The sequence below is a fragment of the Nicotiana tabacum genome, chromosome 7 (genome assembly GCF_000715075.1).
Source record: "Nicotiana tabacum cultivar K326 chromosome 7, ASM71507v2, whole genome shotgun sequence".
Classification (NCBI taxonomy): domain Eukaryota; kingdom Viridiplantae; phylum Streptophyta; class Magnoliopsida; order Solanales; family Solanaceae; genus Nicotiana; species Nicotiana tabacum.
The window spans coordinates 155,739,585-155,761,623 of record NC_134086.1 but is presented as its reverse complement, the minus strand read 5'-3'; the positions used below and the strand labels follow the sequence as shown (position 1 = coordinate 155,761,623).

Here is a 22,039-nt window from a genome sequence, read left to right as displayed (position 1 = left end):
ATAAAGTTTAGGGTAATTTTTGAAATTATTTTACAAACCAAACGGTAATATTTTGAGCCAAAAATAACTCTTGAGCTGGTTTTGGCATTTAGAAATTTGCCAAAATAAAAAATCTATAAACAAACATGTATATATATTTGCCAAAAAAAATTAGAAAAAATTTCGCAAAATTTATGGCCAAACGGGGATTAAAAAGTCAACTATAAGTATTTATAAAAAAAATCATGATTATTGTAATAATATATATAAAAAAACAACTTATTGTAATTGGCTAATCTTCACATATAGGGTAAATAATTGTTATAGCAAAATAAAAAGAAAGTATTCATTCTGAAGTTAAACATAAATGAGTAGTTGTATAGAAGGACAAATCTTTTTTTCTCCTTTCGATTACATTGAATGTTTTCCATCACTTCACGAGAACTAATAACTTGAAAATTAAATTGTTTTTATTAAAAATGTTACAACCTACATAAATTAGATTTAATTGTGAAAATCTCTACATTAACCTATAAAATTTTGTTACTTAATTTATGCCTCAAAGACTGTGGGGGACGAGGCGGCCAGATCCCTTACGTCTGTCTCAAACAAATAATCAACCATAAATTTTCTCTCCCTAGTCTTCTGGGTTTTGTACAAGTCTCCACAATAACTAGGTAGAGGAAAACAAAAATACCAAAATCCAAGTCTGACTATATTCATGGCTTCCAATAATAATCAAGATTTACCGGAAGCCACAGTGCAAAACGTGCTAGAGCAAGATACACTGAAGTGGGTATTTGTAGGGGGTAAAGGTGGGGTTGGCAAAACTACATGTAGTTCAATTCTTGGTATCCTTCTTTCTCAGGTCAGATCCTCAGTTCTCATTATATCTACTGACCCTGCTCACAATCTCAGTGATGCCTTCCAACAACGCTTTACCAAGTCTCCTACCCTTGTCAATGGCTTCTCCAATTTGTATGCCATGGTATTCTTCTTCTTTCTTTTTTTTTTTACACCCCTTTTCCTTTAAAGCTCAAATTTTTATTTGGATCTTGTTTGCTTCTTCTTGGAATTAATTAATTGTGTATCACTTGTGAATTTGGTGCTCTTGGTATTGTGGGTTAATAGTTGTTACAGAAAAAAAATGCCACCTTTATTGTTTAGGGAATGAAACAGGTACTACAATTTTGTTATAGTTTTGCTTAGTAACAAAAATTGTGTCTTTCCTTCATGCATGAATTGAGAAATTTAAGGAAAATTCATTTTGAATTGAGACAAAAACAAAGGTTAGAACTTTAATACTCCGAACTCCTTTTTTTGTTTGTTTGTTTTTGTGTGTGTGTGTGTGGGGGGGGGGGGGGGTTGTTAATTTAGTGGGTGTGGAGGAGACGTTTGCTGGAATTGATTTTAGGCCCTTTTGTATTAAGTAATAGTACTCAGCTTTACCAAGCTTAAGTCTCGTGTTTATATTGGGGTGTATTGAATTCAAGGAGTGACCTTTACTGGATAATTTATGACAACTTCCTGGCAGTTTGAATGTATGGTCAATTTCTTTTTTAACCTAATATGCTGTTGCTGGTCTTGATTTTTTGATTGAACTTGCGTTATTTAGGAAATTGATCCAACTGTGGAGAAAGAAGACTCAGTCACTTCAGATGGTATGGACGACTTTTTGTCTGATTTGACAAACGCAATCCCTGGGATCGATGAAGCTATGAGTTTTGCGGAGATGCTAAAGTAATTGGTATCCCTTTGTAATAAATACCATGATTGTTAACTTTCTTGGGGATAAATGTTTTATGAACCCCAAATTTATTTGAAAGTGATAAAGATTTATTCTTGCGTTAAGCCTCATTTGACACTATGCAATTATGGTAGCATGGAATTAGGAGGATAATGATGTGAAATTAGTATATTGCACTGTATGAAAGGCTCTTTGGATGTATCGTATCCCCTAAACACTGGATGAAAAGATTGAGCCAATTTACAGTATCTTATCTAGTTGATGGACTTGAATGTACATTGAGCAGTAATTTAGTTGCCACAGCATGGCCTTTATTTAGGCTTTTTGTTTATGGGAGATATATTATAGTAAAACTATATAAAGTGCCGGAAGAGCTACAAGTGATCCAAAAATCAATGAGTCTAGGTTTTGGAAGATTCACTACACGAATACACAAAGAACGTATTTTGTTGTTCATGGTTTCTTGGTATCCTCGGATCAAATTGCCCTTCACTTGCTTATCAGGAGAACAAGATATTAAACCAACCTTCAATAGTTGTTTATACATCCATGGATGAAGATCTGTTTTGTTATGTGGTAAATAGAGGACTCAATACTGCTCTACTTTAGGAGATCCTAGAAAAAGCTTCCTACTCTGGATGACATAAAAAACTGTCTTTTAGTATTTAGGCCTAGTTACTTATCAAAAAAGTATATAGACCTAGTTGGCCTGATCCGTTTAATCCAAGAGACCTATCCTGTATTAAAAGGGCCCCTATCATCACCATACTAGACCCACTAGAAGAGGAATAGGGGACAGCTATCTCAATGCACTTCATAATTTAACGGTAACCCCGACAACCCGATAGGGTGTCTGTGGATCTGGATCCATAACATGTGCCCTCCATCACATATGTAAAGAGCCAGTCTTGAATTTGAAAGAAGGACAAGAGTGATTCCACTAGACGATGACGCTTAAGGAGGTATCAAACTGCACTAGTTAACGACCCCTCTAATTGACACATCACTAGATATAAACGAAATTGGACAAGGGATGTTATTTCAACTGAAAGTGATCATCATGACTATTCTTTTTCCTGAACATCTGATTCATTAATTTGTTGAGATCCTTCTAACCCTTTTGGTTCGAAGTTCATTTTCTATGGTACATCCGTAGTGCTTAAATGTGACTACTTTCTTACATTTGTCTGGAGGCCGATATATTTGTTTATCAGTAGGTTAACACTGCTGGCTTGTTAATCAAATTGGGCTATAACTTTTTTCCATTCGTTTCTTTCCAGATTGGTGCAAACCATGGACTACTCGGTAATAGTGTTTGATACAGCCCCAACAGGGCATACTCTTCGGCTATTACAATTCCCATCGACTCTAGAGAAAGGGCTTGCCAAAGTGATGAGTTTGAAGAGTAGATTCGGAGGTGTGCTGAGTCAGGTAATCACCCCTCGAAATAAAATTACCCACCTAACCACGGACACAGCCCAAAAGTCCATTTTCCATATTTTTTTTCCCTATAAAAATCCCCCGCTAAGCTGCTAATTTTAAGTTCAAGGTTGATGCTGTTTGCAAGAAAGGAAAACAGAGAAATTTACTAAAGTTTGTCTATTGCAGATGACTCGCCTATTGGGTGTTGATGAAGAATTTGGGGAGGCTGCTATCCTTGGCAAGCTTGAAGGCATGAAAGAAATTATTGAAGAAGTGAACAAACAGTTTAAGGATCCGGTGAGATTCGTACCTCAAGATCGTCATTCCTTCTTTTCTTTCCTTTTCTTTTGGGTTGATAACCAAGAAATCTGCTGTGAGGTAGCTAGCGCAACCCGGTTTGCCCACAAGTTCGAAACTTAGGGAGTATGGACCCGTCCCTCTAATCGGCTCCCACAGAAATTCGAGCTTTCATTTTAATGGTAGGGTTCAAAATTGTAACGTGCGCTCCAATCCACACATCCCCATGCTGTGCATCCTTAACATTGAATCAAAGCCCTGGGAGCAATAAATTACCATTCTTATGAAGACACTTTCATGTGCTCCCTCTGTCCCAATTCATTGGCACTCTTCCCTTTCTTTGGCTCGCAAAACAATTGGCACCTTCCTCTATTTAGAAACTTCATGATCTTTATGTTACCATTTTGCTTTCAATGCTATGCTTTTGTAGGAATTGACATGATATATGGACCAATCGGAAAGGTACTTTTGGTACTGGATGTGTATTTAGCTTATGTGTCGAAAGTCTTCATTTCTTTCTTAAAATATGTGTCCAGTCAAATGCTACCAAACAAATTGGGAGGGAGGGTGTAATTGTTGCTAGGTCCAAGACTAGTGGCACAAATTAGTTTTAATGTCAGATTCATTTGCCTTTGGACCTAAGAAAACAGGTGAAGTTTAAGTTAGCAATCAACAAATTCAGGGAAAGTGGTGGCAGAATATCCTTTTGCAGGATCTCGTCTACTAGAATCTCGTGTTTTAACGGAAGATACAGCTCCTTTACTCTTTGACCGGTCACCGGAGACAAATACAAGCTGTACAACTAAATTTGAACCTTTTCTGTTGGTAATTTGGTATTACTCCGTGTTTCACTCTATTTTAGGGGTGGTTTTATATTGTCTTTTGGCGGTGGGGATAAGTTTGCTTGGACTAGAAACAGAGTACCATGGGTGAGAAAGAAATTTGCTAAAACCAAGACTGAAGTAACGGACTCATTAAATTTTCTAAGTTGTGCATTTCTTATATCTGCTGGATGTTACTGTTTCGAATATCTGTTGCTTCTTTGAACCATCATTAAAATTGGTTGCACGGTAAAGAGTTCATGCAGCCTTATATTGTTGGTTAGATAACTATTTATCGTACTGTTTCAGTTGTACATAGTTCTCACTTCTCTAGTTATTTGTGTAGTTCTTCATTATTAAGGTCTGAACTTTGACACCTAACTGGTTCCTGTGTTTTCTAAAGTTTGAAACAATGAGTTATTTTGAAGTGGGGAGCAAGGCATATTGATATATTCAATACATTTGTTCTGCTTCTTTTACTTTGATTGTGGAGGAATCTGCTGTTATTGCATGTTGATTCAAATTCTGTAGCTTTTGTGCGTGTATTATAATTGCTGGAGCATACCACCTTCCCCTTTTTTTTGATAAGGTAAAAGTTAAATACCACCTTCCCCTTCATAAAGGAAAGAAAAAAAAGGTTACAGATGTGTCTCACCAGATGCTGAATGCTGAATATTCTTTTGTTCTTTGTTCACTTAAACCTCCACTGTGTTATCAAGTTCAACTGATGCATTAACACCATTTTTCTTTTTCCTCTTTTAATAGGACTTGACAACATTTGTTTGTGTTTGCATTCCGGAATTCCTCTCTCTATATGAGACTGAAAGACTAGTTCAGGAACTTGCTAAATTTGAGATTGATACGCACAACATTATAATTAACCAAGTGATTTTCGACGAAGAAGGTACAGTTCCATCTTCTTTCCTTTTTTTCGTTAATTTTCATTTGGCTTGTACATTTCATTGCATTAATATTCCCTGTGCCTTGACCCGTGCTATATAGTATGACGCTTTTTTAATTTTGGGAAGTTCCAAAAGTGCGACACCCTTCTGTCAGTAATTTTATTCATACAACTTACTTGTTCCAAGAACTCAAATTGATGTACCTAATCGAATTCAAACTTTTAAAACTACTCAATTAATATGTTAATATGTTCTTCCACTACTGTTGTTGTACTGTATGTAGTAAACTAATGTTTTAAGTTCCCAATCGATCTCATATAAATTAGGTCAAAAAGAGTTCTAATTTCTTCTGCTTGATGTGATAAACTAATTTGTAAGAGTTGTAATCCTTTTCAGTTGTTGAATCCAAGTTGCTGAAGGCTAGAATGCGGATGCAACAGAAATACTTGGATCAGTTCTACATGTTATATGACGACTTTAACATTACGAAGTTGCCTTTGCTCCCACAAGAGGTATGAAGATGCTCTTGCGCATAGATATCTGCTTCTTCCTTTTTTTACTGATTTATATTCTCCTTGTACTGAGAAAAAAAAATTACTGATCATAAATTCATGAATCTTCTCTAGTAGCCATAACATGAAAAAAACTGCAGCATACCACCAATGTGAGAACCTTTTGTACCAGTCTGCTCATTGATGAGTTATTTTTTGATAGGTTTGTGGGGTTGAAGCCCTAAAAGGATTTTCGCATCATTTTATAACACCATACAAGCCTTCTCTTGCTCGAGGTTCGGTGGAAGAGCTGGAGAATAGAGTAGCTTCATTGAAAGAACAGTTGAAAGATGCTGAAGCAGAATTAGAGAAAGTTAGAAAAGGCAAACAGAAGGTATAACCAATCTCAGACGACCTGGGCGATGGAGCGTGTTGTTTCGGCTTGGTCGCTTTTGTATTTTTATCAAGGGAAGTATCATTGAATGAATACTTGTGTATTTTTCAAGAGGATTTTCATGTACGATTGTTTCATTTATTTTTGGGGAGGTTCTTTTGTACCTTTGATAAGTTAATAAGTCGGGTCATTTAGGCTTACAATGTACTTGTAGAGGAAAGGGGACCAATGGTCTCATTAGATGTAAACCAAATGATGAAGCCAGTATTTATGTAGTGAACCTAAAAGGCAGTGAAAGTTTCTTGGAGATGATGAGCACATTTTTATTCCAATCGTGAACTATAGTGAGAAGGTTTGTGTTACCTTATTTTGATTTGTTCTTTTGTTGAGAATTAGGTGTAATTCTCTTCGATCAATTATTAAATCCTTAAAAAGGTAAGACAAATGTTTACTTTTTATAACCATGCAACAAGAAGCCTGTTAATTTCCTTTAATCCGCATAAACTGAGAATTGTCCTTACGGAGTATAAGATTCTAATATTCTAAACACCCTCATAGACAGTGATGTTGAGATGGCCGAGTTGGTCTAAGGCGCCAGATTAAGGTTCTGGTCCGAAAGGGCGTGGGTTCAAATCCCACTCTCAACAATCTGATGTTTCTTTTATTGCTTTTTTCCCCTGCTTCTCTAGAATATAATGGAGTATAAAAGTTAAGCTTCATATACCTTGAAGACAAATCGCCAGACGCAATAAAACCAAAGAGAAATACTCTAAAACGTAAGCTCTACACGTAATAGGTCACGAGTAAACCAGAGGTTATGGTGGATAGATCAATTAGAAATCGTTTTTTGAATATTTACCAGAGATGAGAACCAAGTAAGAAAGCACTTGTTTAGTGTAAGAAGTATTCTTTTCTCCTTGTGGTAATTTAGCATTTCAGACCACAGTAGTAGTTTTACTATCATCTTCTCCACAATAACTTCTATTTTTATGTTCACTACATCCACTACTATTTTGTGGCATTGAATGCTAATTTAGTATAAATATATACTTTTATATATACATAGCTCTAATAAGATGCGACCTCTGAATTTATAGATTTTAACCGACTCATTTCGGAATCGACATTTCTTAGTTCTGCTCATATATGTTTCTGGGATATGTTAAAATTTTGTGCTTTTTTGTTATACCATTCCTATTGGTATTTAAGACTAGTAAATCTTTGTGAATTTGGCTCAACCAAAAATTTCTTCGTAATGATTCAAGGTAAAGCATTTGTATCATTTTCCTTCTGCCAAGGTGCCAGGACAGAATGGAATCAGTAATCAAAATGCACTTATATTAGCATCATACATTCAATACACTTCATTGTTGACTAGTACATGACATGATTAATGACCAAAGTTCTATTAGAGTCTGAATTTTTTGAAGCTCCTGATGTATAATATCAACATCAACCGCCATGCAATGTTGAGATGAAAACAACGTTATCCTTCTCTTCCAGCACTGTTTCAAGCTGGCCACTTAGTTCCCAATCAGTGTCATTTACAAGGACTAGAACCCCAGGCCTCCTGCAACAAATACAAGTTATAAAAAGCTATCTTCTGTTTCCTCTTGGCTCGTGTAAGTGTGCAAGTATGTACGTGTTCAAACAAGATATGGGACAAGGAGGTGTCAACATAAATTGGCACTGTATATCCTACAGGATGAAAATAGCATGTTAGATTTCATAGAATCTTTACAAGAATAATCCTTTTTAGTTTTGTACTAAAGGATTACTGACTCGTATACTGCCTTAGCATCAAGTTGGTGCAAAGTTGTTGCATTTTCAACACATGTTCTACTTAGCATGATTGGCACTATATTTGATGGTGGCATCATTTCACTTAGCATGTTCCGCTATGCAGTAAGGTAAGCAGGATGGGTAAAAAGTTAATCCAACTTACACCGAGTCTCCTTTCATAAACATTTCAGGCCTCTCCTTGATCAAATTGGTGCGAACCCAAGTGAGCAAGTTTTTCATCGTCATCTGGTTAAGGAAAAGAATGAAAAAGGAATCACACAACTGCTCCCCTAGACAGATGAAAGTACACGCTTAATTTGATCTATGTATGAACAACATTTATTAGAGATGAAACTGCACCTGCTTCTCTCCATCTTGAGGGTCAACATTAATGTTATGGATCTTCACGGAATCACAAAGAAGTTCCAACCCTCCCCTGAGTTTTGGAAGTAAAAGCATAATTGGAAGATGTCAATAGAGGTCAGATGTGTATGGTAAGGCATTTTAAAAGAAAGTAGAAAAGAACACATAAAGGCTAATCAACGAGTGTCATACTGACAAGAAATGGCAATTCCTGAATATACTTTCAAGTAGTAGATATAAGGTCACGAAATTCTGTCCCACCATCACTAGATATGAGTTTCAAAATTTTATCCACATTTACACAACACAGATGTTAAGATGTTATCCTTGACACACTGCTAGGTCACTGAACAACTACAAATAGAAGTAACAAGGTAGAATCATAGGCAATAGTCACTGCACTATCCCATCATGTATAACAAGCATTTACAGAAGATGGTAAATGATACCACTCTGCTAACAATGACGTCCTTTTAAATTTTGGAGTCAAAACTCAAACATTCCAAGGTGTTGAACAAAATCATTATGCTGAAAAGCAACTTGCTACATCTTAAATCTGAAGAGTCAAGACCTCCAAGGGTTATTTATTAGAACAAATTCTTCTACATGTTACACATGTGTGAATGGATATTTAAAAACCGACTAAACCGACCGAACTGTACCGCACCGAATCGATTTTTAGGTTTCTTTTAAAAAAACCGTAAGTTTTTATCTAAACCTATAACCGTATCAATAACTAGGGTAGGTTTTTTATTTTATAAAAATACCGAACCGTACCGAATAAATTTTACATGTGGAAAATATATTTATACAGTAGGTTTAAAAATAATAAAGCATTACATTTTTCTTTGGACCTTGGAATTATGAAAATAGTTACAAGCAAACAAGTAATTTAACTCAAAATATTAATTACTAAAACCTATTATACTACTTCTACTTAAACTAAGTTATTTCCAGCATCTTCATTAGCAAGACACAACATATTTTAGTGATTATGAGTAGCAAACTACAATGCATTGAAGATGTTTCCTTTCATATAATTTAGATTTATCCTTTTGAATATTTAATCTTCTATAGACTTTATTATGAGTTTCTGCCTGGTTAATATCTTTCCACTCGTGTGATTTATATTTTCTTTGTCTTTGCTTGGTTTCTTTTACATTGTTGTAGAATAGTTGATGGATCAGTACTCTGCCATTTTTCATGTTTTTTTAGTTCATCACCCTTTAAACAATAAAAATGTTTAGAAAGATTTGCTAAGTCCTATTAAAGAACATATGTTATTGCATTCTAGTTCTACTGGTGACTTTTACATGACATTTAAAAAAATACCAAAAATTAACCGAACCAATATCGAAGAGAAACCGATATGATCGGGACGGTTTCGAAAAGTCTAATTGTGGTTATATATAATAGAATAACCGAAAAATTGGTATGGTACAAATTCTATAAAATAACGGGCTGAACCGAACCACTGACACCCCGACATATTAGAACAAAGTTCAAGTTATTCAAAAAAAAAATCAGCTAACCAACCCGAGAAAAAAGAAAGAGCTTGAACACTATGCAAATTCCATCTCTCAAGAGTTTCATGATTTGGACCCAATTTCCATTTTTCCATCATTAATATGCTCAGTTATTTGCAAATTGCCATTACTAATGTTCTTCCTGATTTTCATGAAGTACGTACGGACTTCGATTGTAAGATCCCAATTTGCTCCGGCAAAGGAATAAGTTACCTTTAGAACACCGTAAAAAGCTAACAGCAATGCAACACAATAGGTAATTCTTCTCAAGCAAATAGCAACTCATGGAGTAAGGGCTCTAGTTTGCAATATTCATCTAGTAAAAGACCAGCTAAATGGTGTATATAGCATAAAATTTACAACATCATTTAACTAAAGCTTCATAAAAAAGGCAGCTTTTTGTGACATCTAAAAATAAAAAATAAAAAGAGAATTCCTGTGTGAGACTAAATATTAAACTCAAATATCCCACTTTATGCATGAACAGCTGAAACTAATAGCTATAAGCTAATGAAATATAGCAAACATTATGCAGGCACTCAAACACGGTCCTCTTTAGTACAGCAAAAACAAGCACACAAATGATATTACAGAGGGAACGAAGATAGACTATATGAGTGTCTCCCATATTGCTCAATCAAGCAACTACAATTCGAAACTAGTCAGGTCAGATATTTGAATCCTCATCGTCCACAGTGGCGAAGCTACATTGTCCTAAGGATGGGAACACCCTTCGTCGAACCAATACACTGTGAATATAGGTAAAGTATTAGGTTTTAGAGGTATATAATATATATTCAACACCCTTTGTAGGTGAATTATTTTTACTTCTCTCAAATTGGACACCCTTAGGGAAATTCCTGACTTCACCATTGTTCGTCCATGCATTCATACTAATATGGCTATGTTACGGAGGAATAAGAATCAAATTTGGAGCAGTGACTTACTAATATCTAAGTGCTCTTGCTTGGGGTTTCGTTAGCCCTCAAAAATAATCCAAAGACACTAAGTGCCACTCTCTCAGTAGCACGGGAAAAACAAAGTAGTAAATCAAATACATAGGAAAGAGGCTGATTGTGTCAAGAATTAGCAAGAAACAGAAAACTGGAACATATATTGCAAACAAGATTAAATCTTTCAACAGTTTGTTTAGTCCCAAATGTCTTTAAGGCTTCCAAAATTCATAAATCGCCCATCCAAAAACCTTATATATCAACTTTCCCTTTTCAGCTAACCTGTAAAGGGTTTCAGCTAAAAATCTAATCTTGCAGAGATTACATCCCAGGATTGGAACAACTCTAATCAAATACTTGAAAATTAGCTGAATTTGGATGTACCATTAAAAGACGAAATATAGATTCGATACAACATATAAAAGAAAAATACTAAAAAATTACCCGAATTCGAGCGTCAACTGCATCTCTATTTGAGGTTTATGAAAAGATCAAAACCTTAGGAGGGAGATAGATGGACGACTTGATTTGTAGGGTTTATCGGGACGGTTGAAAGTTGAAGCAGACCGTCTTTTAGAGCTGTTTATTATTCTCGTAATCTTTTTCTCTTTCTTTTCTATTTCCTTGATTTTTCTTCCGATTAATCTAGATATTTCTCATTTCTTTCTTGTTTTCTTTTTTTCCACTTAGTATTTACACGTAAACCATGATATACATTATTTGACTCAAAATATATCGAAACTTTTTTTAACAAATCAATCAAATAAGATGAAGGGGTAAATCTTAGTTAGACATAATTAATTCAAGATCAAAGAGCTAATAGCGTAGATCACATATAGGATAAAAGAGATGTAAATGATCTTATTGAAATTCAATATTGTGTCTCCCATCGATCGATGGGGAGATAGCTTTAGATGTTCTTTTGTAGATTACTTCTTTCCGATCAAGAATACAAGAGGAGAGCTTGGGAGAGAGAAGGGGGAATAGTCCCCTTAATCGAAGATTTTCCCTTACTATATATAGTCAAGTCACTCTTGTCCTTTACTTGGGCCGACGCCCTCTTGCCTCCAATGTGTCTCGGTCGTCTCTTTAGGCGCTGCTTCTTCCGACTTGACGGATGTCGGAAAAGGGATGCAGAGTGGGCTATGCTATCTTTCACTGCCCAGTCACTTAGGCGGGACGTTGGTCAGTTCGATCGTGACAGTCAGATTTTGACCAATACAGTTAGCCCAGTCACTCAGGCGGGACGTTGGTCAGTTTGATCGTGACGGTCAGATTTTGACCAATACATACACATTCGTATATAAAATTTTAATTATTTAGTCGTGATAATTGTTTATACATTCTCGTCATTATAATAAATTATATAATTCAATATAAATATTTCCGTCTTTATGTCTATAATATATCAAACTAAAGTATTCCATACGTAATAATCCTTCCAATAGAATAAACTTTGTCATAAAACTAGAAAAGGCATGGGCGACAGAGTCTAAGGGAAGCTGGTAAATACATAAGTGAATTATGAGTTACATTAGGAGAGAAAGTAAATTTACAAGATTGTTTGTGCAGTGAAAAGCAAGTTCTGATAGTGTATGATGGAATAATATAAGGAGCAAGCAGGCAATATATCAAACTTATCAACTGCTCCTAATAGCTATGCAGTAAATATTTACATCAAATTAAGATACATCACTTAATTTTAATTAATTAATATTTATTCTTACTCTATTAAATTATTTAATTTATGAAAGAATCGAGTGGAGAAAAATATTTATTGTTGCTACGGTGTCATATTTCATCAATCACATTGCTTTGTTTAGTTTACCAAACTGGACAAAACAATTAGATTACATTAATATATATATCTATATATTTCTATACTATATTAAAAGTATGAAGACTCTTAGCGAAATGTCGTTCGTCATTTTTACCCTTTAAAAAATATAGTTCACATTGTGCAAAACAGTAATTTAGTTATTTTCCTAATTTTTAGGACTTCAAAATTAGTTAAAATTTTATTAAATGTACTAAATCTCCTTTTATTAATAAACTACAACTAATATTTATGAGTTTGTGATATTAATGAATTTGCTACTTCTATTCTTAAACAAAGAAAGTTCAATGTAAAATCTATATGAATATTAAAAATTTTAAACCTAGACCACCAAGGCTTCCAAAAATCCTACCAAATTTGGGGCTATTCACCTCAACAAAGGAAGTTTTTTTCTTTTTCCATTGATTCCAACAAATGACTCAATGTGATTTTTCATATATTAAGTTATTTATATTAGTTGATAATCTTTGAGAAATTATGATAAAAGCATATGGATTAACAAATATCCATACTTTTGGGATTTAATAATAGGCCGCACAAATAGTATTATTTTTCAAAAGATATATTTAAAGGATATTAATTTATAAATTCACGTGAAATCGATAGATCAAACAGTTATTTAGTTACGTAAAATTGAATGACCTTTTAACGTTAAAAACAAGCACTCATTTTATATCATTTATGTACTAAGAATAAATACATATTCTAATAAATTCCCGTTACCCGATATTATTATACTCTTTAATTCTACATCAAAATTCAGAAATACTTAATTAATAAAATATCACTAAACAAATGCACATCAAGTAATTCAAATGATATAATATCTAACTTTAGAGGAGACAAAGATATTATTATTACATCCTCATCATTTAATTTATGTATATCAAATATATTCTATTAAATAATTTCAAAATAAAGAAGAATCGGATAACTTTAATAACTCAATCAGAGGCACCAAAAACGGAACTCTAAAATCATCATCATTTAATTTTAAACTTTATTAGAACAATAATTAAAACTATAAATTGCACGTTAATCAGTAATTATATACTCATTTTCATCGTTTGCCCAAAATTATCATTTAAGTTTCCCTAATATTTCGAAGTTTTTTTATTAATTATATTTTGTATATTTAATCCTTACTTATTTGAATTGTATATAATTTTTGAATGTTAAATATGTTATATAAATTCTTTCCTTATTAGAATATGTAAACTTTTATTTTATAACTCAAACATAATTTTAATATAATATTTATCTAATTATTTTAAAATATATTATATTATAGAGTACACAAGCAAAGCGCGTACTCTAGAGGTCGTTTGGTAAAGTGTGTTAGGGAAAATAATGCATGCATTAGCTTTGTGTATTAGTAATGTTTTGTTTGGTACACTTTTTCAACATATGTATAACTAATACAAGCATTAGTTATACACTTTATTTGGTATTATCCTATGTAAGATAGTTTGTTATTGGCAAGTTGGAAGTTGGATTCTTCCACATCGGAAGAAAGAAGTTCCGTGCCTGTCATGTGAAACACTCCCGGGACCGACCTTACTCGTACCGTGCTTGTTAGCCTCGGAACTGATCATTATGAAATAGCACATAACAGGCACGAGATTGTCTCAACAGGCACGAGATTGTCTCAACAGGCACGAGATTGTCTCAACAAGCACGAGATTGTCTCAACAGGCACGAGATTAACTCAACAGGCACGAGATCCTAGAGTTAATTATTTATTTGAACTTTAAATTCAAAATTCGAATAAATAGTCGTGTCTGTTTGTGAAACAAGACATCTTTCTGAAAGGGTCTATTGGTTGCCTATAAATACACAAGAATTCCAACGAAGTGTATATAGAAAATCACAAGTGTTACTGCAGGCTTTGTTGTATCCTGAAGAGAATCGTTTTGTATTTTCCCTAAATTAGTATACAGGCGATAACTCTTTAAGGACAGTCGATTTTCATGCCTCACAACCAATTTGATTATTTTATTTCTAACAATCTTAAAGAGTTATTCTGCTATGGAGAAATTGATGTTTGTTGTTAAGAATCCGAAGGAGTTCATCAAACTTGATCGCTTTGATGGAACGAACTTTACCCGTTGGAGAGACAAGATGATATTCTTGTTGTCCGCTCTCAATATCTACTATGTTCTTGATTCTGCCTTGCCTCTGATGCCTGAGCCCACAGTAGAAGATTCTGACGTAGTCAAGGAAGAAAGGAAGAAACGAGAACATGATGAACTGTTGTGTCGCGGCCATATTATGAATACTTTGATAGATCGACTCTATGATCTTTACTGCAATCTGAAGTCGCCAAGAGAGATTTGGACTGCTCTACAAACTGCATACCAGAATGAAAAACGAGGTATTGACAAATTCCTGGCTCTGCAGTACTTTGAATTTAAAATATTTGATACTAGGCCTATAATGGATCAGATTCATGAACTGCAAATCTTAGTATCAAAACTAAGTGATCTTGAAGTTAAAATTCCTGATGCACTTCAAATAGGTGCTATTCTTTCGAAATTGCCTTCCTCTTGGAATGACTATAGAAAGAAAATCCCACATTCTATGGATCAAATGACTGTGGAACAATTTCGTACTCACATTCAAATTGAAAGTGAGACTCGTGCTATTAGTCAGCCTTCGAGTTCCGTAGTCAATTTTGTCAGTCAGAATGATTTAGGAAGTGGGAACAAACATCTGAAAGTTTCCAAAAAGTCTTATTTTAAAAAGAGAAAGAACTTTAGTTGTCATCATTGTGGAAAGAAAGGCCATATGATTCGGGACTGCAAATATAAAAAAGGCAGGAATAAATTTCAATGCAGGCAAAACCGAAAAGTCTGGAAAGATTAAAAAATCTGGAAATTCTGAAAAGACAAACTTAGTGGAAAATTCTGCCCAAGGACTGGTTGCCATGGTTTCTGCAATGCAAATTGGTATGGTCACAGAGTTGAATATGGCTACCGCTGCTACAAATACTCAAGACTGGTGGCTAGATTCGGGTGCTACTATTCATATCTGTTATGACAAGAAGATGTTCAAGACATATGCAGAAGTGCAGGATTCTGAACAAGTCTTGATGGGAAACCATGTTGCGGCAGATGTTGCTGGAAAAGGAAGTATTGAGATTAACTTCACATCTGGCCAGAAGTTGACATTACTGAATGTGTACCATGTTCCTGATAAGAAGAAAAACTTAATGTCCGCTGCTTTGCTGTCAAAGAAAGGCTTCAAGATAGTTATTGAGTCTGATTATGTAATAGTGTCTAAGAATGGTGTTTTTGTTGGAAAAGGCTATAACTGTAACAACATGTTCAAATTGAGTATTAATGAAATAAATTATGTTTCTGCTTACATCGTTGAGTCTGATTCTTATTTATGGCATGCTAGACTAGGACATTTAAATTTTGGCTCCTTGAATTATATGTCCAAAAATGGTTATATTTCATGTAAAACTCAACATATAAAATGTGAAATTTGCATACAAGCAAAGATGACAAAAAAACCATTTCGTAAAGTTGAAAGATCCACAGAACTATTAGATTTAATACATTCAGACTTGTGTGAATTAAATGGAGAATTAACTAGATGAGGCAAAAGATATTTTATTACTTTTATAGACGACTTCTCTAGATTTACATATGTTTACCTACTTAGAACTAAGGACGAAACTTTTCAAAAGTTTAAAGAATACAAGTCTGTTGTGGAAAATCAAAGGAGTAGGAAAATTAAAATTATTCGAAGTGATAGAAGCGGAGAATATTTTCCTAACGAATTTAATAAGTTCTGTGAAGAGCATGGCCTAATACATCAAATGAGTGCCCCTTATACTCCTCAACAAAATGGGTTAGCGGAAAGGAAAAATAGAACTTTGGTGGATATGGTTAATGTTATGTTACTTAATGCACATTTGCCACATAATTTATGGGGTAAAGCACTACTAACTGCATGTTATATTTTAAATAGAGTGCCTTCAAAAAGTATGCATATTTCGCCTCATGAGCTTTGGAATGGTAGAAAACCAAATTTAAATTATTTTAAAGTGTGGAGGTGTATATCCTATTATAGAGTACCTGACCATCAAAGGACAAAATTGGGTCCTAGAGGAATTAAAAGTGTTTTTGTAGGATATGCACAACACTCCAAAGCATATAGACTGCTAGATCTAGAATCTAATGTCATTATAGAATCTATACATGTTGAATTTATTGAAAATAGATTTATAAATGACAATGTTGATGAAATGACTGAAATAAATGAAAAACGTATCGATGCTAATAAATTGTCGCTTTCTGAAATTATTAAAACTAAGGAAAGAAGTGATGATATGCAAATAGAACCAAGGAAAAGTCAAAGAATAAGAAAAGAAAAACATCTTGGTTCTGATTTTATTTCTTCACAATTTATTGTATTTCTTGTTGAAGGAGATAGGACAAATATTTGTAATCAAATTCCTATTGTATTAAATGTTGAAGAAGACCCAAAGACGTTTCAAGAAGCAATATCTTCTAGAGACGCTGCCTTTTGGAAAGAGGCCATTAATGATGAAATGGACTCAATTATATCCAACAACACTTGGGTTTTGGTTGATCTTCCTCTTGGATCAAAACCTATAGGTTGTAAGTGGGTCTTTAGGAGAAAGTACAATACAGATGGTTCTGTTCAAACCTTCAAAGCAAGATTAGTTGCAAAAGGTTTCACTCAAAAGGAAGGCATAGACTATTTTGATACATATGCTCCTGTTGCAAGAATAACATCCATTACAGTCCTTTTATCCTTTGCCTCTATCTATGATCTTTACGTACATCAAATGGATGTTAAAACAACCTTTTTAAATGGGAACCTTAGTGAAGAAATATATGTGCAACAACCTGAAGGATTTGTTCTTCCGGGAAACGAGAAGAAAGTTTGTAAATTGATAAAGTCTCTTTATGGTCTTAAACAAGCGCCTAAACAGTGGCATGAAAGATTTGATAGTGTAATACTATCAACCGGATTCGTACATAATAATGCAGACAAGTGCATTTACTCTAAATTTACAAAAGAATATGGAGTAATAATCTGTTTATATGTCGACGACATGCTGATTTTTGGTACGAATCTACAAGGAATTACCGAGACCAAGAAGTATCTAACCTCAGTTTTTAAAATGAAGGATTTAAATGAAGTTGATACCATTTTGGGAATCAAGGTCAAAAGAGATAACAAGCAAGTGACTTTGTCACAAACACATTATATAGATAAAATCCTTACTAAATTCAGTCATTTAGGAATAAAGGGGTATAATACTCCTTATGATTCTAGTGTTAAGCTAACTGCAAATACTGGAAGAGCAGTAGCACAGTTGGAGTATGCAAGTGCGATAGGTAGTATGATGTATGCAATGCATTGCACTAGACCCGACATTGCATTTGCTGTTTGTAAACTTTCAAGGTTTACCAGTAATCCAGGTAATGATCATTGGAAAGCAATAAGTAGAGTACTTGGATATTTAAAATATACAAAGCACTTAGGCATTTGCTATAATGGTTTTCCTAATGTATTAGAGGGATATTCTGATGCAAGTTGGATTACAAGTGTTAATGATAATAAATCCACATCAGGATGGATATTTACTCTAGGCGGTGGAGCCATTAGTTGGGCATCCAAGAAACAAACATGTATTTCCCAATCTACTATGGAATCTGAATTTATTGCATTAGCAACTGCTGGAAAAGAAGCAGAATGGCTGAGGAATATGTTACTTGATATAAAGTTGTGGCCACAACCTATGCCAGCCATTTCCATATTCTGTGATAGTGAGACTACAATGTGTGTTGCTCACAATAAAATTTATAATGGGAAATCGAGACATATAAGCTTGAGACATGCTTATATAAGAGAATTAATTACAAATGGAGCTATAGCTATAATATATGTGAGATCAAATAAGAATTTGGCTGATCCACTTACGAAGCCATTAGGTAGAGATGTAGTACAACAAACTTGTGGAGGGATGGGGCTGAGACCCTTAAATTAAATACAAGGAATGGGAACCCCACTTTGAGTTAGTATACACTCTAACAATATAAGTTCAATGGGTAATAACAAGTTACTTGTATTGTTTAAGCACTGATCTCCTCTTTAGGAGCCCTAATTCTATTGTACTACTTACTGTTATATGAGGAGTTAAGGAGTTGTTAAATGCTTGTTATAACAGGGGCATAAAGACAAACTCCAAAGTGCATACTGTTACATGAAGAGGTTGATTAATCTTAATGGAATTATTAATGTCTGGAGTAACAGGGACATATTAACTAATTCCACCTATATGAATATTGAAGTGGTGCCGCTTCTAGCAAGATTTAAAGGGTTGATCTTGTAAATATTCATGAATTCAGGATGAGCACATGGCCGTAAACGTGCTAAAGCGAATACTGGATTTTCTAAGCTATTAGATAACGCTGTGTGTGTGGTATTTTCGGTTTTGGCACAAGGATTTGTGGTTCAAATCTTAAGATACCATTAACTTCGTCAAAACTTTAATATACTTACACTAAAGGAAAGTTCAAATCTGTAAAAGATACTTTCAATTATTCACAAGTGTTATGAAGTGAAATAACAAACTAGTGGGGGATTGTAAGATAGTTTGTTATTGGCAAGTTGGAAGTTGGATTCTTCCCACATAGGAAGAAAGAAGTTCTGTGCCTGTCATGTGAAACACTCCCGGGACCGACCTTACTCGTACCGTGCCTGTTAGCCTCGGAACTGATCACTATGAAATAGCACATAACGGGCACGAGATTGTCTCAACATGCACGAGATTGTCTCAACAGGCACGAGATTGTCTCAACAGGAACGAAACTGACTCAACAGGCACGAGATTGTCTCAACAGGCACGAGATTAACTCAACAGGCACGAGATCCTAGAGTTAATTATTTATTTGAACTTTAAATTCAAAATTCGAATAAATAGTCGTGTCTGTTTGTGAAACAAGACATTTTTCTGAAAGGGTCTATTGGTTGCCTATAAATACACAAGAATTCCAACGAATTGTATATAGAAAATCACAAGTGTTACTGCAGGCTTTATTGTATCCTGAAGAGAATCGTTTTGTATTTTCCCTAAATTAGTATACATGCGATAACTCTTTAAGGACAGTCGATTTTCACGCCTCAAAGCCAATTTGATTATTTTATTTCTAACATCCTATGTATAGCTAATGCATAGAAAACCATGACATTAGTTATACAAAGGCTATTAATGCATGCATTAGCATGGTTAAAGACAAAATTATCCTTAAAGTCCCTTAAGTTAAAGAATATGGAGGGCATTTTTGTAAACAATTAAATTTCTTAAAAATTATGCAATGCATTTTAATTTTTAATACACCACACCAAACAATGCATAAGAAATAATCTCTATATAACTAATGGTTGCATTATTAATCCCTGTATTTTTAACCCCTGCATTACTAATGCACCTTATTCAGCGTTATTAGAATAAGTAAACTTCTTTGTTGGCACATCCAAATTCCAAAACATAAGATTTCTTTTACGGGATATAAGGGAACCTGTAGTTATAAGATTGCATTGGCATAAAGAGGTAAGAGTTAATGTTAATGATTGAGGAGGAGGCATTGAGGTGTATTTCTATTATTGGTTTAAATCAAACGTCAAAAGGTCATTGGAAACTGAAAGATATTGGCATTAGCTTTACTGTCCAACTAATCAAACTAGAAATTGAAATGGAAAGTAGATTTAGAAAAAGGAAAAAAAAGAGATATTAAATAAAGGATATTAATAATACAGCTTATATAAAGTTGGAAGAATGAGATATTATAATTTAGATATAGTCTTCAGAATTAAAATTTAAATAATAAATTCTATTAAATGTAACTTTTATGTTTAAATATGACATTCCAACCTCAAAATGCAAAAGATGATATTAAATTTGGAAACGAGAGGGTATTAAGCAAAATATAAAAATAAGTTTTTGATAATTTAAATAGCAGTAATAAACTGTAATTAAAAAAAACAACGGTTTATGCGCAAACAATCTATATACAATGACATTCGCAAGTTTTAAGGTTAAATTTCTTTATTGATTTTTGTAATCAACCCTTTAAGTGATTAAAGTTGTATAAATTAATTATATTCTGCGCATCACATATATTCTTCTAATTTTTGATTTCAAGAAGAAAAAATTAAGTTTTTAATATTGGACTAATGAATTCAAGTATTTAACTAGTGGAACATGATCCGTCTTGTTTTGGATTGAAACATAATTGGTTATTTGTATAAAATAAAATTATAAATAAATATCTTAAAATTCACACTACGAATTCATGAAAGAAGAAAATGTCAGAATATATCACTCTATTGATAATTACTACTATTAATTTTCTTAAGATTAATTAGGCTTGGCTTATGCAGGCGATGCATTAACAAGAAGAAAAAAAAACAAAGAGGAAAAAGAAAAGGGATTTTTACCTATCTATACCATACATCAAACCTTATTACCAAAAATGTTCATAATTTGTTATTTACCTGTGTAGTCCATACTTTTACTACAAATTATATACCAATCCAAAAATAGGTAGATTTTGCCATAAAAAACGCGCTAAAATGAAGGCACCAGATCTGCGTGTGATTCTGTCAACATTAAATTCGAATTGCTGCGTAATTCTCTCCTTCCTCAACGGAAAGAGATCTCTCTTCTCTCACTCAATTACAATTCTCAAAAAACGCAAGCTACTGAAGCTCCAGTAATCAAACGGAAAGGAGATTTGTGTTCTTCATCTTCATCTTCATCTTCATCTGTTCTTCCATATATTTTCCGCCATTGATAGCCATTAAAAAGCTTGAAAGCTTTGAATTCAAATTTGGGTTTTCAAAAATCATTATTTGTTTGGATTGGGTGTTGTTGTAAATAATTCGGAATATGTTTAGGAGTTTATGTCTCAATTTTGAGGGGTTTTGGTGAAGATTAGACTTGGTTTTGACTGAATTTTAGATTGAAACTCGAAGAAGAAGAAGAAGACGTATTTCCAGAAATTGTAGATAAATTGTAGTTAAATTGTAGAATTGTAGATATATTGTAGATAAATTGTAGATGAATTATAGATTGGGAAGACTAAAACTTCTACAAATCTTCTACAATTATGTCGAAAATGCCAATTATGCTATAATTGAAATGAGAATTTGGATATTAAAATTCAATGTATCTATTTTGTAGATATCTTGTAGATAAATTGTAGATTATTTGTATTCTGATGTAGATGCATTATTTTCTGTTTTCATAAATCCAAAACGACTAAAGCTTCTACAAAATCTTCTGCAAAAAACAGTCTACAATTTATCTACAATTTTTCTAATTTGACTACAAAATATCTACAAATTCTGGAAATATGTCTTCTTCATCTTCTTCTTCGAGTTTCAATCGACTGTGTTAACCAGTAACCTTCAACCACTGCCCCCAAAAAAAGAGGTCAAAGAATTTCGAACTCTCTGCCATTATTATTTCCAGTGGGA

At 33.7% G+C, this 22,039-nt stretch overlaps 2 protein-coding genes and 1 non-coding gene across 3 annotated transcripts; 2 read left to right on the top strand and 1 right to left on the bottom strand.

Moving 5' to 3' along the window:
• Positions 1-548: 548 nt before the first annotated feature.
• LOC107826790 (ATPase GET3A) lies at positions 549-6,385 on the top strand. Its single transcript, XM_016653819.2, has 7 exons — positions 549-967; positions 1,595-1,719; positions 3,007-3,157; positions 3,335-3,445; positions 5,032-5,170; positions 5,565-5,680; positions 5,883-6,385. Exons 1-7 carry the CDS (start codon positions 701-703, stop codon positions 6,057-6,059), a joined length of 1,086 nt encoding a protein of 361 aa, XP_016509305.1. The 5' UTR covers positions 549-700; the 3' UTR covers positions 6,060-6,385.
• A 234-nt stretch (positions 6,386-6,619) lies between these two features.
• TRNAL-AAG (transfer RNA leucine (anticodon AAG)) lies at positions 6,620-6,700 on the top strand. Its single transcript has one exon. It is a non-coding gene; the product is annotated as a tRNA-Leu (tRNA).
• A 666-nt stretch (positions 6,701-7,366) lies between these two features.
• Positions 7,367-11,289, bottom strand: LOC107776261 (ubiquitin-related modifier 1 homolog 1). Its single transcript, XM_016596136.2, has 4 exons — positions 11,122-11,289; positions 8,196-8,271; positions 7,999-8,081; positions 7,367-7,623 (listed from the first exon to the last, which is right to left on the bottom strand). Exons 1-4 carry the CDS (start codon positions 11,142-11,144, stop codon positions 7,506-7,508), a joined length of 300 nt encoding a protein of 99 aa, XP_016451622.1. The 5' UTR covers positions 11,145-11,289; the 3' UTR covers positions 7,367-7,505.
• Positions 11,290-22,039: the final 10,750 nt, after the last annotated feature.